Source organism: Entelurus aequoreus, linkage group LG09 (assembly GCF_033978785.1).
Source record: "Entelurus aequoreus isolate RoL-2023_Sb linkage group LG09, RoL_Eaeq_v1.1, whole genome shotgun sequence".
Classification (NCBI taxonomy): Eukaryota; Metazoa; Chordata; class Actinopteri; order Syngnathiformes; family Syngnathidae; genus Entelurus; species Entelurus aequoreus.
Genome location: NC_084739.1, coordinates 14,640,508 through 14,654,309, shown reverse-complemented (window position 1 = coordinate 14,654,309; position 13,802 = coordinate 14,640,508). Strand labels below are relative to the sequence as shown.

The window sequence follows — 13,802 nt, the reverse complement described above, 5'->3', positions numbered from 1 at the left end:
AATTGCACGAAAAAGGCTGAATATAAACGTGCACGCCGACAGTGTTCCTGTGTTGTTATTTTTTATGACAACTACGTCACATGGTGCACTGCAAAAAGTCAGCGTTCAAAAACAAGAAAACAAAATACAAAAATTAGGGGTATTTTACTTGAACTAAGCAAAATTATCTTCCAATAGAACAAGAAAATTTGGCTTGTCAAGACTTTCCAAAACAAGTAAAATTAGCTAACCTCAATGAACCCAAAAATACCTTAAAATAAGTATAATCTCACTAATAACAACTGTACTACTATATGAGTACGTATCTTCTATTGTTTCATTAAAAATAAAACAGCAAAGTAAATTTGGCTGTCATCTGTTTTAATATGAGACACAATTGTGTCAAAGTCATGATTTTTTTTTTTTCATGCTTGAAATAAGAAATGATTACTTTAAAAAAGTAGTTTTGTACTTGTGAGTGTTGATGACACAGCTTTGCAACAGTTGATATTCTGGTTTCAAGCATGTTTTATACTCAATATAGGTCATAAAATCTCAGCAACAAGCTGTAATATCTTACTGAGATCATTTAGGACCAAAACACTTAAAACAAGTAAAACACTCTAACATAAAATCTGCTTAGTGAGAAGAATTATCTTATCAGACAGAAAATAAGCAAATATCACCCTTATTTGAGATATTTAATCTTACTTAGATTTCAGTTTTTGCAGTGTGGGGCTGTTATTTAAAAAAATAAATAGTTTGACCCCATTAGTCGGACTGACTTAATATTTCTCACACAGCTCAATAGAATCCAAATCAAAATAACATGTGGTAAAAACCTTCAGGGGAATGACAACAACAAGTAAAAAAACATGGCTGCCATCAAGCAAAACCTCTTTGTATTTTTATAAGTGGGACTTAGCAATTAGTGTAATTTACCATAAACTATTGATCAGAAAATTGTACAGAAGAACCCAGATTTACAAACTTAATTGATTCTTCAATAGAGTTTGCAAATAGAAAAGCTTGAATATTAAAGATTTCTCAATAAGAAATAAGGTAAACATTTATATTGGGTTCCAGCCTTGACAAAAGTCCATATTTTATAAAATGTTTGTACACAACATAAAGCACTATACACTACTGTATATCAAACAGAACCTGCGCTTCAAAATGTCCACTATTTATTGAAGTGCAATTTTTGCTAACAGAGATTGAGAGTCCATTTTATTTTTTGCCTACTTATTCAGGATAATTAAAAGTTATTGACCTTGCCATTACAACAAATACATGTTTTTAGCATTTTATAAAGGGTTACTTGCCTTGCCTTCGTTGTGGCTTGTGCAGCCCTTTGAGACACTTGTGATTAAGGGCTACATAAATAAACTTAGATTGATTGATTAATTGATTATTATTGTATTATGATTACATTTAGAAATGTCCGATAATAACGGGCTGCCGATATTATCGGCCGATAAATGCTTTAAAATGTAATATCGGAAATTATCGGTATCGGTTTCAAAAAGTAAAATTTATGACTTTATAATACGCCGCTGTGTACACGGACGTAGGGAGAAGTACAGAGCGCCAATAAACCTTAAAGGCACTGCCTTTGCGTGCCGGCCCAATCACATAATATCTACGACTTTTCACACACACAAGTGAATGCAAAGCATACAGGTCACACTGAAGGTAGCCGTATAAACAACTTTAACACTGTTACAAATATGCGCCACACTGTGAACCCACACCAAACAAGAATGACAAACACATTTCGGGAGAACATCCGCACCGTAACACAACATAAACACAACAGAACAAATACCCAGAAGCCCTTGCAGCACTAACTCTTCCGGGACGCTACAACAGTGGTCCCCAACCTTTTTGTAACTGCGGACCGGTCAACGCTTGGGGGGGGTGGGGGGTGGTGGTTATTATTATTAATTTTTTTGTCATAAAAAAATACAATCATGTGTGCTTACGGACTGTATCCCTGCAGACTATATTGATCTATATTGATATATAATGTAGGAACCAGAAATATTAATAATGGAAAGAAACAACCCTTTTGTGCGAATGAGTGTGAATGAGGGGAGGGAGGTTTTTTGGGTTGGTGCACTAATTGTAAATGTATCTTGTGTTTTTTATGTTTTTTTTATTTATTTTTTTAATTTATTATTATTATTTTTTTAATTTCTTGTGCGGCCAGGTACCAATCGATCCACGGTCCGGTACCGGGACTGGTTGGGGACCACTGTGCTACAATATACACCCCCCGCTACCCCCCCCCCACCTCAACCTCCTCATGCTCTCTCAGGGAGAGCATGTCCCAAATTCCAAGCTGCTGTTTTGAGGCATGTTTTAAAAAATAATGCACTTTGTGACTTCAATAATAAATATGGCAGTGCCATGTTGGCATTTTTTTTCCATAACTTGAGTTGATTTATTTTGGAAAACCTTGTTACATTGTTTAATGCATCCAGCGGGGCATCACAACAAAATTAGGCATAAAAATGTGTTAATTCCACGACTGTATATATCGATATCGGTTGATATCGGAATCGGTAATTAAGAGTTGGACAATATCGGAATATCGGCAAAAAAGCCATTATCGGACATCTCTAATTACATTCATTTAGTCTCCAAACAATGCTGGCAATAATATTGTGTATCGGTAATAATATATCGGCCATCAGAGTTGGTTATCGGCCCAGGCCTGGTTGGTGGGTCTACTTCGCCTGACACACTCCATGTCGGTGCCGTCACGGGAGAAAAAGGCCTTTAAAATCCGTCGGCTTTTACAGGTAGTCAAGTCCAGGTCCTGGGCCAACATCTCCTGGGCGAGACAAGTGCCCTCACACAGCACTCAGGCCCACTCTGTGCATAGTGTTATCGATTAAAGGGTAAAAGCACACACCCCCAGGACCAGAGGGAGGCCTCACTCCCAGCTCACGTTACAGGGAAGCGAGGTGGGGATGGAGAGAAAGCATGGCGCATGTCCCGCCATTGCACTTGTAACACAAACCCTCAGACTGCAGATGCACGAAGAGCACGGTCGGTAAACACTTTTTTTTTTTTTAATTTAGTGTTAATAAAACGTTACCTTCACCGCCGACTGGCTCAAACATGCCAAACTGCTCCAGGACTTTGATGAAGAGCACCATGACCACCATCACAGCAATCACCTCCAAGCCGTCTATATTCAACATCTTGGCAGACCGCCGCCGCTCATCGCACAACGCCGCAGAGTCGTGTTGGACACAACACCAACGACCGTGGCGGTGCGTCCCGAACCACTTGTATCCTCTCCGAAGTACCCTCCCGATGCTACCGTAAAAGTTTGAGCCTCACCAAAAAGTGGCCAGAGCAGCACGCAACTAAGCACTGAAGTGCCAGTGCTCAAGTTCAAGTTCCTGCAGGTCCTGCCGACTGATGGAAACTGTGCTGATGGTTCCTTTGGCAGCGCTTGTCAGGACGCCGGTATTGTGCGGGAGGGGGAGGTTGGAGGAGGAGGAGGAGGAGAGGGGTGAGAAGAAGATGGCATAGCAAATGAGATGATGGGAAAAAGAGCAGCTGAGAGGGCGAAATCTAAATTACAGTTTGGGTGTTTGGGTATGTAAGTTCAGTTCAGTTTATTTGGAACATGCATACGATACAATGTAATGCATCACACAGTTCCAGTTGTTTCATTACAGCACGTCCGAAAAGGAGTAGGAAGAAGCAGAGCTTATTTAAAACAAAGTTTCGTTGTACTTGTGCAATGACAATAAAGACCTATCTATCTATCTATCTATCTATCTATCTATCTATCTATCTATCTATCTATCTATCTATCTATCTACCCCTTTTCATACCATAGCAATTGTATCCAATTTCCTTGTTTTCTGAAACAGATCAGTGAAAAAATAAATAATATACCCTAGTAAGCAAACAAACATTAAATACTAGGGGTGTAACGGTACACACAAATTTCGGTTCGGTACGTACCTCGGTTTAGAGGTCACGGTTCGGTTAATTTTCGGTACAGTAAGACAGTGGTTCTCAACGTTTTTTCAGTGATGTACCCGCTGTGAACATTTTTTTTAATTCAAGTACCCCCTAATCAGAGCAAAGCATTTTTGGTTGAAAAAAAGAGATAAAGTAAAATACAGCACTATGTCATCAGTTTGTGATTTATTAAATTGTATAACAGTGCAAAATATTGCTCATTTGTTGTGGTCTTTCTTGAACTATTTGAAAAATATATATACAAATAACTAAAAACTTAAATATATATATATATATAAAGATATATATAATATATAAATAGAGATTTCTACACATAGAAGTAATCATCAACTTAAAGTGCCCTCTTTGGGGATTGTAATAGAGATCCATCTGGATTCATGAACTTAATTCTAAACATTTCTTCACAAAAAAAGAAATCTTTAACATCAATATTTATGGAACATGTCCACAAAAAATCTAGCTGTCAACACTGAATATTGCATTGTTGCATTTCTTTTCACAGTTATTTTTGACAGACATTTAAAAAAAAATTCACGTACCCCTTGGCATACCTTCAAGTACCCCCAGGGGTACGCGTACCCCCATTTGAGAACCACTGCAGTAAGAAAACAACAAAATATAAATTGTTGGGTTATTTATTTACTAAATTTGCAAAATCTTCCACCAAAAATATTTTTCTTAGTGGAATATTTGATGTGAAGTAATCGGAACCTTGGATAGGTCAATAATTCATAATAACATTGATTTTGATTCAATATTATGTTTTGAGCAATGACAGTTTGAAAAAAAAAAAAAACAGCTTTGTTTTATTAGTCAACATTGCAACTTTTTCTAAATTACATTTAACCTTTAAGCTTTTTTATTTCACTTTTGTCATGTTTTTGTTTATTTTAATAGTATTTTTAGAAGGTGCCGTGGGCCTTTAAAACATTAGCTGTGGGCCGCAAATGGCCTCCGGGCCACACTTTTGACACCCCTGCTATAGATAATAAAAAATTAAATGTGATAAATCTATGGATAAAAAGCAGAGCCTGGCGACGCATGCGCGTTTATCATAACTCTCTCGCTCTCTCTGTCTCTGCCCCTCCCTCACCAATGCTGCTGCGCGCACAATTTGTTATGTTTTTAACCCCTTCTTAACCCTGAACGTACATTGAAAATACACGCAACCCTAACTCAAAATGCCGGACATTTGAGGCATTTAAGAAACTCCGCCCTGACAACTCCGCAAAAGAGGACATGTCCGGTGAAAAGAGGACGTATGGTCAGTCTATCGTAGCCCGTTAGCTGCTAGCATGCCGTGTGTTGTGCCTCGGTGTGCATTGTTTACACAACGTGCGTTACGCTACTTAATATGTCCGTGTGGAAACTCGTTCGGTACACCTCCGAACCGAACCGAAACCCCCGTACCGAAACGGTTCAATACAAATACACGTACCGTTACACCCCTATTAAAGGCCTACTGAAATGATTTTTTTTTATAGAAACGGGGATAGCAGATCCATTCTATGTGTCATACTTGATCATTTCGCGATATTGCCATATTTTTGCTGAAAGGATTTAGTATAGAACAACGACGATAAAGTTCGCAACTTTTGGTCGCTGATAAAAAATAGCCTTGCCTATACCGGAAGTAGCGTGACGTCACAGGAGGTAGGATTCCTCACAATTCCCCGTTGTTTACAATGGAGCGAGAGAGATTCGGACCGAGAAAGCGACGATTACCCCATTAATTTGAGCGAGGATGAAAGATTCGTGGATGAGGAACGTTTGAGTGAAGAACTAGAGAGGCGGAGCAGGGTGTATCTTTTTTCGCTCTGACCGTAACTTAGGTACAAGGGTTCATTGGATTCCACACACTCTCGTTTTTCTATTGTGGATCACGGATTTGTATTTTAAACCACCTCGGTGGTGACTTTTATCTCCACGACAATACATCAGCGAAGCTCTTTAGCTACTGAGCTAATGTGATAGCATCTGGCTCCAATGCAGATGGAAACAAAATACATAAATCCCTGACTGGAAGGATAGACAGAAGATCAACAATACTATTAAACCATGGACATGTAACTACACGGTTAATAATTCTCAGCCTGGCAAAGCTTAACAATGCTGTTGCTAACGACGCAGAAGCTAACTTAGCAACTTAGCAACCGGACCTCACAGAGCTATGATAAAAACATTAGCGCTCCACCTACGCCAGCCCTCATCTGCTTATCAACACCCGTGCTCACCTGCGTTCCAGCGATCGACGGCGCGACGAAGGACTTCACCCGATCATCCGTGCGGTTGGCGGCTAGCATCGGCTAGCGCGTCTGCTATCCAAGTAAGTAGTCCTTGTTGTGTTGCTACAGCCAGCCGCTAATACACCGATCCCACCTACAACTTTCTTCTTTGCAATCTCCATTGTTCATTAAACAAATTGCAAAAGATTCACCAACACAGATGTCCAGAATACTGTGGAATTGTTCGATGAAAACAGAGCAGTTTGTATGGTGACACATTGGGTACGAATAATTCCGTTCGTAATTCTTGTTCTGTGTACTTTGTGAACACTTGTAGTTTGAACAGTCTCTTAAACTGAATCATATTGGTGCTTTGTTTGATTTATTTGCTTAATCCGTTCCATAATTTAATTCCACATACAGATATACTAAAAGTTTTATGTGTTGTACGAGCATACACTGATTCTCATCCCAGTCGCTTCACACTCGGCTGCGAACCGATCCAGTGAGAGCTGAAGATCCTGGCCAGTTGGAGCCATCAGGACCACATCATCTGCAAAAAGCAGAGACCTAATCCTGCAGCCACCAAACCGGATCCCCTCAACGCCCTGACTGCGCCTAGAAATTCTGTCCATAAAAGTTATGAACAGAATCCGTGACAAAGGGCAGCCTTGGCGGAGTCCAACCCTCACTGGAAACGGGTCCGACTTACTGCCGGCAATGCGGACCAAGCTCTGACACTGATCAATCAGACAGTCCGATACCCCATGCTCTCTGAGCACTGGTTGGGCAAACCCCCATGCACCCTCAATGACCCTGCCGAGAGTATAGAGCTGGGGCCGTACTTGTCAAGCTTCTTAGAATTACTCCTAAGAAGTCTGCTAAGAGTTGACTTAAGAGTAAATAAATTCTTTGCTGAAAGCTGCACTTAAAAGTTAGTTATCAAGCGTCTTACTCACACTTTCAGCGAAGTGTAGGACTGAATCTTAAGTGTCACACTCAAAGCTGAATTACGACATTACTATGTGCCGTAAACGCAATTTTAGGTGTCATTTCTGTGTCCATAGAAATGACCAATCACGGAAGGGAATCCGTTGTCTAAGAATAAAGAAATATCTTGGAAATATTTAAGTGGACAATGGGAGTGTATATTTTGACAATAAACTACAAAATAATACAAAACAAACTAGTCCCCGCCGGCACTCACGCTACCGCTCCCTCTCTTCTCTCGCCCACACACTCACTGACGTCACTCACCTCACGGCCACACACATACGCTACTGTCATAACATTTTCTTTCCAATTCATTAATTAGGCAACTAATTTGAAACTGGTGTGGGTGGCTCTATATATACTAGCCCACTGCAGACACATGCAGAAATCAACAAGGAATCGAAAAGTATTAAATCTGTGACAAAAATAATATCCGCTCTGTCTAAACGATACCGTTTGATCAGCTGCTCGTCATCAAAAAACAACAACATTGTCCCGTTCCCTGAACGTTCACGCACGTCTCTCTCGCCTCAGTGCCATCCCCTGCTGGCAACTCCTAACCACTTAAGACACCTCTGAAGGTCTCTTAAATATCGTGGGGAGTAGGAGTGATTCTTAGACTTAAGAACGCTGATAAAAAGCTTTTATTCTTAAGTTTGAGAGTAGGACTAGATTTCGCAAATTCTCAGGACTTAAGTGTAAAAATGGCACTCTAAGAAGCTTGATAAGTACGGCCCCAGGTCTACCGTTCACGACCAGAACGAAAACCACACTGTTCCTCCTGGATCCGAGGTTCGACTATCCGGCGTAGCCTCCTCTCCAGCACACCTGAATAGACCTTACCGGGAAGGCTGGGGAGTGTGATCCCCCGATAGTTGTGTTCCAACTATCGTCACACTCCTTTTCAAACATGTTGAATAGAGAAACTGGAAATTGTAGAATTGTAGATTTAGATTTTCTTTCCCATTTGTTGACACCGTGGTTGCTTTTTTTTATTTTTATTTTTTTTTTAAATACTGTTGAGCAGCTGGCCTTTTCCCAAGCTACTGCACATCTGCCAGCAACAGCATCCTGACTGACCCTGATGTCACACACACACATACACACACACATGCACACACAAGGTGACAGGAAACCTAATCCTGAGTGACGTCGCTGCTCTTCCACACGGCGTGAGGGCAAACAAACACAAGCGGACGTCCTATTTCTCTTGACTCTCCTGGCACTAATGTAGCCTGACTGCATCCAAGCCCAGCTCCGATTGCACACGCCGCTGATGTAAACACCGGAATATTCAACCGCCCGCTCACAACAGACATGGACAAAGACACAAAAAGCAACCTGAGCCAAGTGGAAAAAACAAAAAACTAAACAAAATATTTGCCGTTGAGGCAGTCGGAAGGAGGAAGGTCAAGATAAGAATGACACTGACGGGACGTAAAAAAGACGGCCGGGAAGAAAAAGTGAGGGGGAAAAAGAAGCATCTATTCATTATTAACCGCGAGCATCTCTCAGATCCCACCGGATGTTTCGCCTCGTGGAGAAAGATTGGAGCTGCAGATGTGTCCTCTACTCCTTTTCTCTTTCATTAAGTGTGCAAAAACATGCTCACTTAGCTTTCAGGGTCAAGGTTGGAAAATCTGATCTATGTTCAGTTTGAGTCCGTGTCCGCTGATTACCAAGCCGAGTGGAATAACATCTCTCACAGTGCAACTCTGGCACTAGGCTAATCATTCCTGTGATAAAATGGCAACCAAGGTAATCAAAAAGGTCAACCAACGAACGAGATTTCTCTATAGAATCTCCTCTCTGGTCAACAAAAGCACCATGAGGATTCTGGCGGGAACTCTCGTTCAACCCTTTTTCGATTACGCATGCACCTCCTAGTACCCTAGCACCTCCAAAACCCTCAAATCTAGACTCCAAACATCCCAGAACAAGCTAGTCAGGTTACTTCTAGACCTCCAACCAGAAAATAATACGTACATCAGGGGCATTGTCTATTTTGGAGAAAAAGAAAGGATTTTAAGTGCTTCTTACATTTACAAAAATACAGCAAATAAATGTAGTGGAATATCCCTGCCATGCACAGTAAAGTGAGCATTGTTGATGAACAGGTCTATTTAGGTCTATTCTCATACAAAAGGCTCACCAGATTATAAGGTGCAATAAAGGGGTCATATTATGATTTTTTTTTTTTTTTCCAGTCAAAACACGGCTTCATAGTTTACTAAAGTTGTACTACAACATTTTGACAGATTTTTGAGTGCTATGTGTAATGTTCTATATTCTCAATGAAACAAAGTTTTGGTGTTGCTTGCCTACGGGTACTTGCTAGCCTCATTTATTGCAGTCCACACATATTATTGCACCTTGTACCAAATGAAATAGCTTTTGGAGCCAGTGAGCACAACCAGAAAGTAATACGTACATTAGGCGCACCGAGTTATAAGGCGCACTGTCGATTTTTGAGAACATGAAAGGATTTTAAAGGCCTACTGAAACCCACTACTACCGACCACGCAGTCTGATAGTTTATATATCAATGATGAAATCTTAACATTGCAATACATGCCAATACGGCCGGGTTAACTTATAAAGTGACATTTAAAACTTCCCGGGAAATATCTGGCTGAAACGTCGCGGTATGATGACGTATGCGCGTGACAAAGTCAGAGTAACGGAAGTTATGGTACCCGTAGAATCCTATAGAAAAAGCTCTGTTTTCATTTCATAATTCCACAGTATTCTGGACATCTTTTGCAATCTGTTTAATGAACAATGAAGGCTGCAAAGAAGACAGTTGTAGGTGGGATCGGTGTATTAGCAGCGGACTACAGCAACACAACCAGGAGGACTTTGTTGGAGCGCTAGCCGCGCTAGCCGCGCTAGCCGCCGACCTCACCTTGACTTCCTACGTCTCCGGGCCGCCAAACGCATCGGGTGAAGTCCTTCGTCCTTCTGCCGATCGCTGGAACGCAGGTGAGCACGGGTGTTGATGAGTAGATGAGGGCTGGCTGGCGTAGGTGGAGAGCTAATGTTTTTAGCATAGCTCTGTGAGGTCCCGTTGCTAAGTTGCTAAGTTAGCTTCAATGGCATCATTAGCACAGCATTGTTAACCTTCGCCAGGCTGGAAAGCATTAACCGTGTATTTACATGTCCACGGTTTAATAGTATTGTTGATTTTCTATCTATCCTTCCAGTCAGGGGTTTATTTTTTTAGCTCCTGTGACGTCACGCTACTTCCGGCTTTTTTTTTTATCAGCGAGCAAAAGTTGCGAACTTTATCGTCGATTTTCTCTACTAAATCCTTTCAGCAAAAATATGGCAATATCGCGAAATGATCAAGTATGACACATAGAATGGATCTGCTATTCCCGTTTAAATAAAAAAAAATCATTTCAGTAGGCCTTTAAGTGCTTCTTATAGTCTGAGAAGTATGGTGAATAAATATTCCTCCCATGCACAGTAAAGTGAGATGCATAAAACCGTCCATTTTCCAGTTGCATTTTTACTTAGTTTTTTGTGTAATGTCTTTTTTTTCTCTTTAGAATTCGTCACGGGCCAATATAAAAAAAAAGACATGTCGCCTGGAAATGACACTGCTGAGCTAACACGTTGATACTGTATGTGACTGTGGTTCACTCGATATCGCCTCTTGAGGGAAAAAAACTATGCTTCTAGAAATTGTCCTTTCAAGTGTGTCTAAGCTTTAGGCTCTCAGTTGCATTTGAATATTATATAGTTCAAAGAAGAGAGACATAAATATAGGACAGGTAATACATTCCCTTCAGTCCTATTTAGATATTCCGTTGCCGCCTGAGGCTGTGTAGACTGTGACCTCTCCGGATAATGAAGTCCTTCAAAAGGAAAAAAATAAATAAAAAATATATATATATAAAAAGTGCAGCGGCTGCAAGATGATCGACGACATTAGACGGTCTGTCTACTGCAAAGGAAAAACAAATTGCTTCACTTCCTCCGTCTTTGCCTTCGGGCTTCATTGATTTTTCCAAACGTGCGCTGCTGCTGACTAAATATCCCGTAAGACACACTGGCAGACGTGAACGTTGAGGGAAGGCGAGTCAACTGATAGGTGCAGTACAGCGCTGCAGGCGGCTTGGGGAATGAAACACCCAATTTGAGGTCTGCCTGACACATTTAGCGCCTTGGGGACATTTGAGTTCGGGTCGGCCAGAGATGATTTATGACAGTTTTACGACCTGAAGTATTTTTATTTCGGGTATTTTTGATCACTATATGTTACGTCATACAAACATCCATTGCAAAAGAATGCCTTTAACCGCTCTCGCCTAATTACTCCTGAGGATGACGAGTCACGGCAGGGCTCGGGTGAACGTACAGAATTTCTTTCAAATCAATGAAGGTATGATAAAGATATCCTCTGCAGTGACACACACACACACACACACACACACACACACGATAAATACTGATATCAGTAGGTTGTGAGTTCAAACCCCGGCCGAGTCATACCAAAGACTGTAAAAATGGGACCCATTACCTATCTGCTTGGCACTCAGCATCAAGGGTTGGAATTGGGGGTTAAATCACCAAAAATGGTTCCCGGGCATGGCCACCGCTGCTGCTGCTCACTGCTCCCCTCACCTCCCAGGGGGTGATCAAGGGTGATGGGTCAAATGCAGAGAATAATTTCGCCACACCTAGTGTGTGTGTGTGTGTGTGTGACAATTATTGGTACTTTACTTTACTTTAGATGAGGCAATTCCTGAAGGAATTGCGTGTGAATGCTCCAATGCTGGAGTTGAACTGAAATCCTGGAATTTTTTTTTTAGAATTGTTGAAGTAGAGAACGCAATTCCTGAACAGGCTGAATATTTTGAAGTTGGAACAGTTTGAATCAGATGAAAAATGTGTGAATGGTGGAACTTTGAAGAATGTCCCATTGATTTAAAATGGGAATTTCCCCAAAATTTAGGAATTTCGGGAAAACCGGGATTATTATTATTTTTTCAAATGGTAAAAAACTTGAATGGTCTGAATGAGTTGAAATGGTTGGTGTTGAAATTTCTCAAATCGGCCGAGAAATAGTAACATGTTGAATTGAGAAATGGTATTACGGAATTCCTGGAGTTTCGGGAAAACCGAGAATTTTTCCAGTTCAAAAAACAACCTTGTTTTTTTGTCCTAATTAAGAGGAATGTTTTGACGGTAGAACGGTTGAAAAAAGTAGGAAGAGTAGTCGCCAGAAAAAAAGGGTGGAAATAGGGCTTCGGAAAACCGTGGATTCTGGAAAACGAGAAGGCCTAATTCATCCCAAAGGTGTTCTAACGGGTTCAGGTCAGGACTCTGTGCAGGCCAGTCAAGTTCATCCACACCAGACTCTTGTCATCCATGCCTTTATGGACCCCATGTTGGAAGAGGAAGGGGCCCGCTCCAAACTGTTCCCACAAGGTTGGGAGCATGGAATTGTCCAAAATGTTTTGGTATCCTGGAGCATTCAAAGTTCCTTTCACTGGAACTAAGGGGCCAAGCCCAACTCCTGGAAAACAACACCACACCATAATTCCTCCTCCACCAAATGTCACACTTGATGTGCCCACGTGATTTACATCACTGCATCCGGCGCTGTGCATTGGACTTGGTGATGTATGGCTTAGACACAGCTGCTCAACCATGGAAACCCATTCCATGAAGCTCTCTGCGTACTGCACGTGGGCTAATTGGAAGGTCACATGAAGTTTGGAGCTCTGTAGCAACTGACTGTGCAGAAAGTCGGCGACCTCTTTGCACCCCTCTCTGTCACTTTACGTGGTCTACCACTTTGTGGCTGAGTTGCTGTTGTTCCCAAACTCTTCCATCCATCCATCCATCCATTTTATACCGTTTATTCCCTTCGGGGTCGCGGGGGGCGCTGGAGCCTATCTCCCATTTTCTTATAATAAAGCCGACGCGTGACTTTGGAATATTTAGGAGCGAGGAAATTTCACGACTGGATTTGTTGCACAGGTGGCATTCTATGACAGTTCCACGCTGGAAATCATCCATTCTTGTCCATTCTTTCACAAATGTTTGTAGACACAGTCTCCATGCCTAAGTGCTTGATTTTATACACCTGTGGCCGGGCCAAGTGATTAGGACACCTGACTCTGATCATTTGGATGGGTGGCCAAATACTTTTGGCAATACAGTGTAGTTGCATTTATTTGAAAAATGTGTGGCCGCAATGCTGGGGACATCTAGTGGACACAAGTGGAGGAGGAGGCATTGATTTGTGCAATGCAAAGCAGCACAATCCAAGTATTAGCTCCACCTGCTATAAATACACAATGCTTCTTATAAAAATCAGTTTTTATAAAGAAAAATAGTGCATATGATGCAGTGGTTCTTTTCACCAAGCAACTAAGAAAACACTTGGCTCTCCAAGTACCACCGTATTGACCCAACATTAAAATACAGTAGCGTAGTAGGCCTAAGCAATCACTAAAAAACAAGGCAGAGGTATTATTTAACATGTCAACTTAATAACACGTAAATAAGAGCGCCCACAAAACGGCGCATCTTGAAGCGACTGTCAGAAAGCGGCTTGAAGATAATCAGTAAAACATAATC

The 13,802-nt window shown here is 41.3% G+C and overlaps 1 protein-coding gene across 4 annotated transcripts in view; it reads right to left on the bottom strand.

Moving 5' to 3' along the window:
• The window catches only part of LOC133657158 (Kv channel-interacting protein 2-like), a 344,954-nt gene that overhangs the window by 106,129 nt on the left and 225,023 nt on the right, over positions 1–13,802 (bottom strand). Inside the window, exon 1 of one of the 4 annotated variants that reach the window (XM_062058134.1) lies at positions 3,086–3,380. The exons of the other annotated variants lie outside the window; for them this stretch is intronic. Within the exon in view, the coding sequence (XP_061914118.1) occupies positions 3,086–3,191 (106 nt within the window). The 5' untranslated portion in view covers positions 3,192–3,380. Of the gene's footprint in view, positions 1–3,085; positions 3,381–13,802 lie in introns of those variants that run through there. 4 annotated transcript variants of the gene reach the window in all.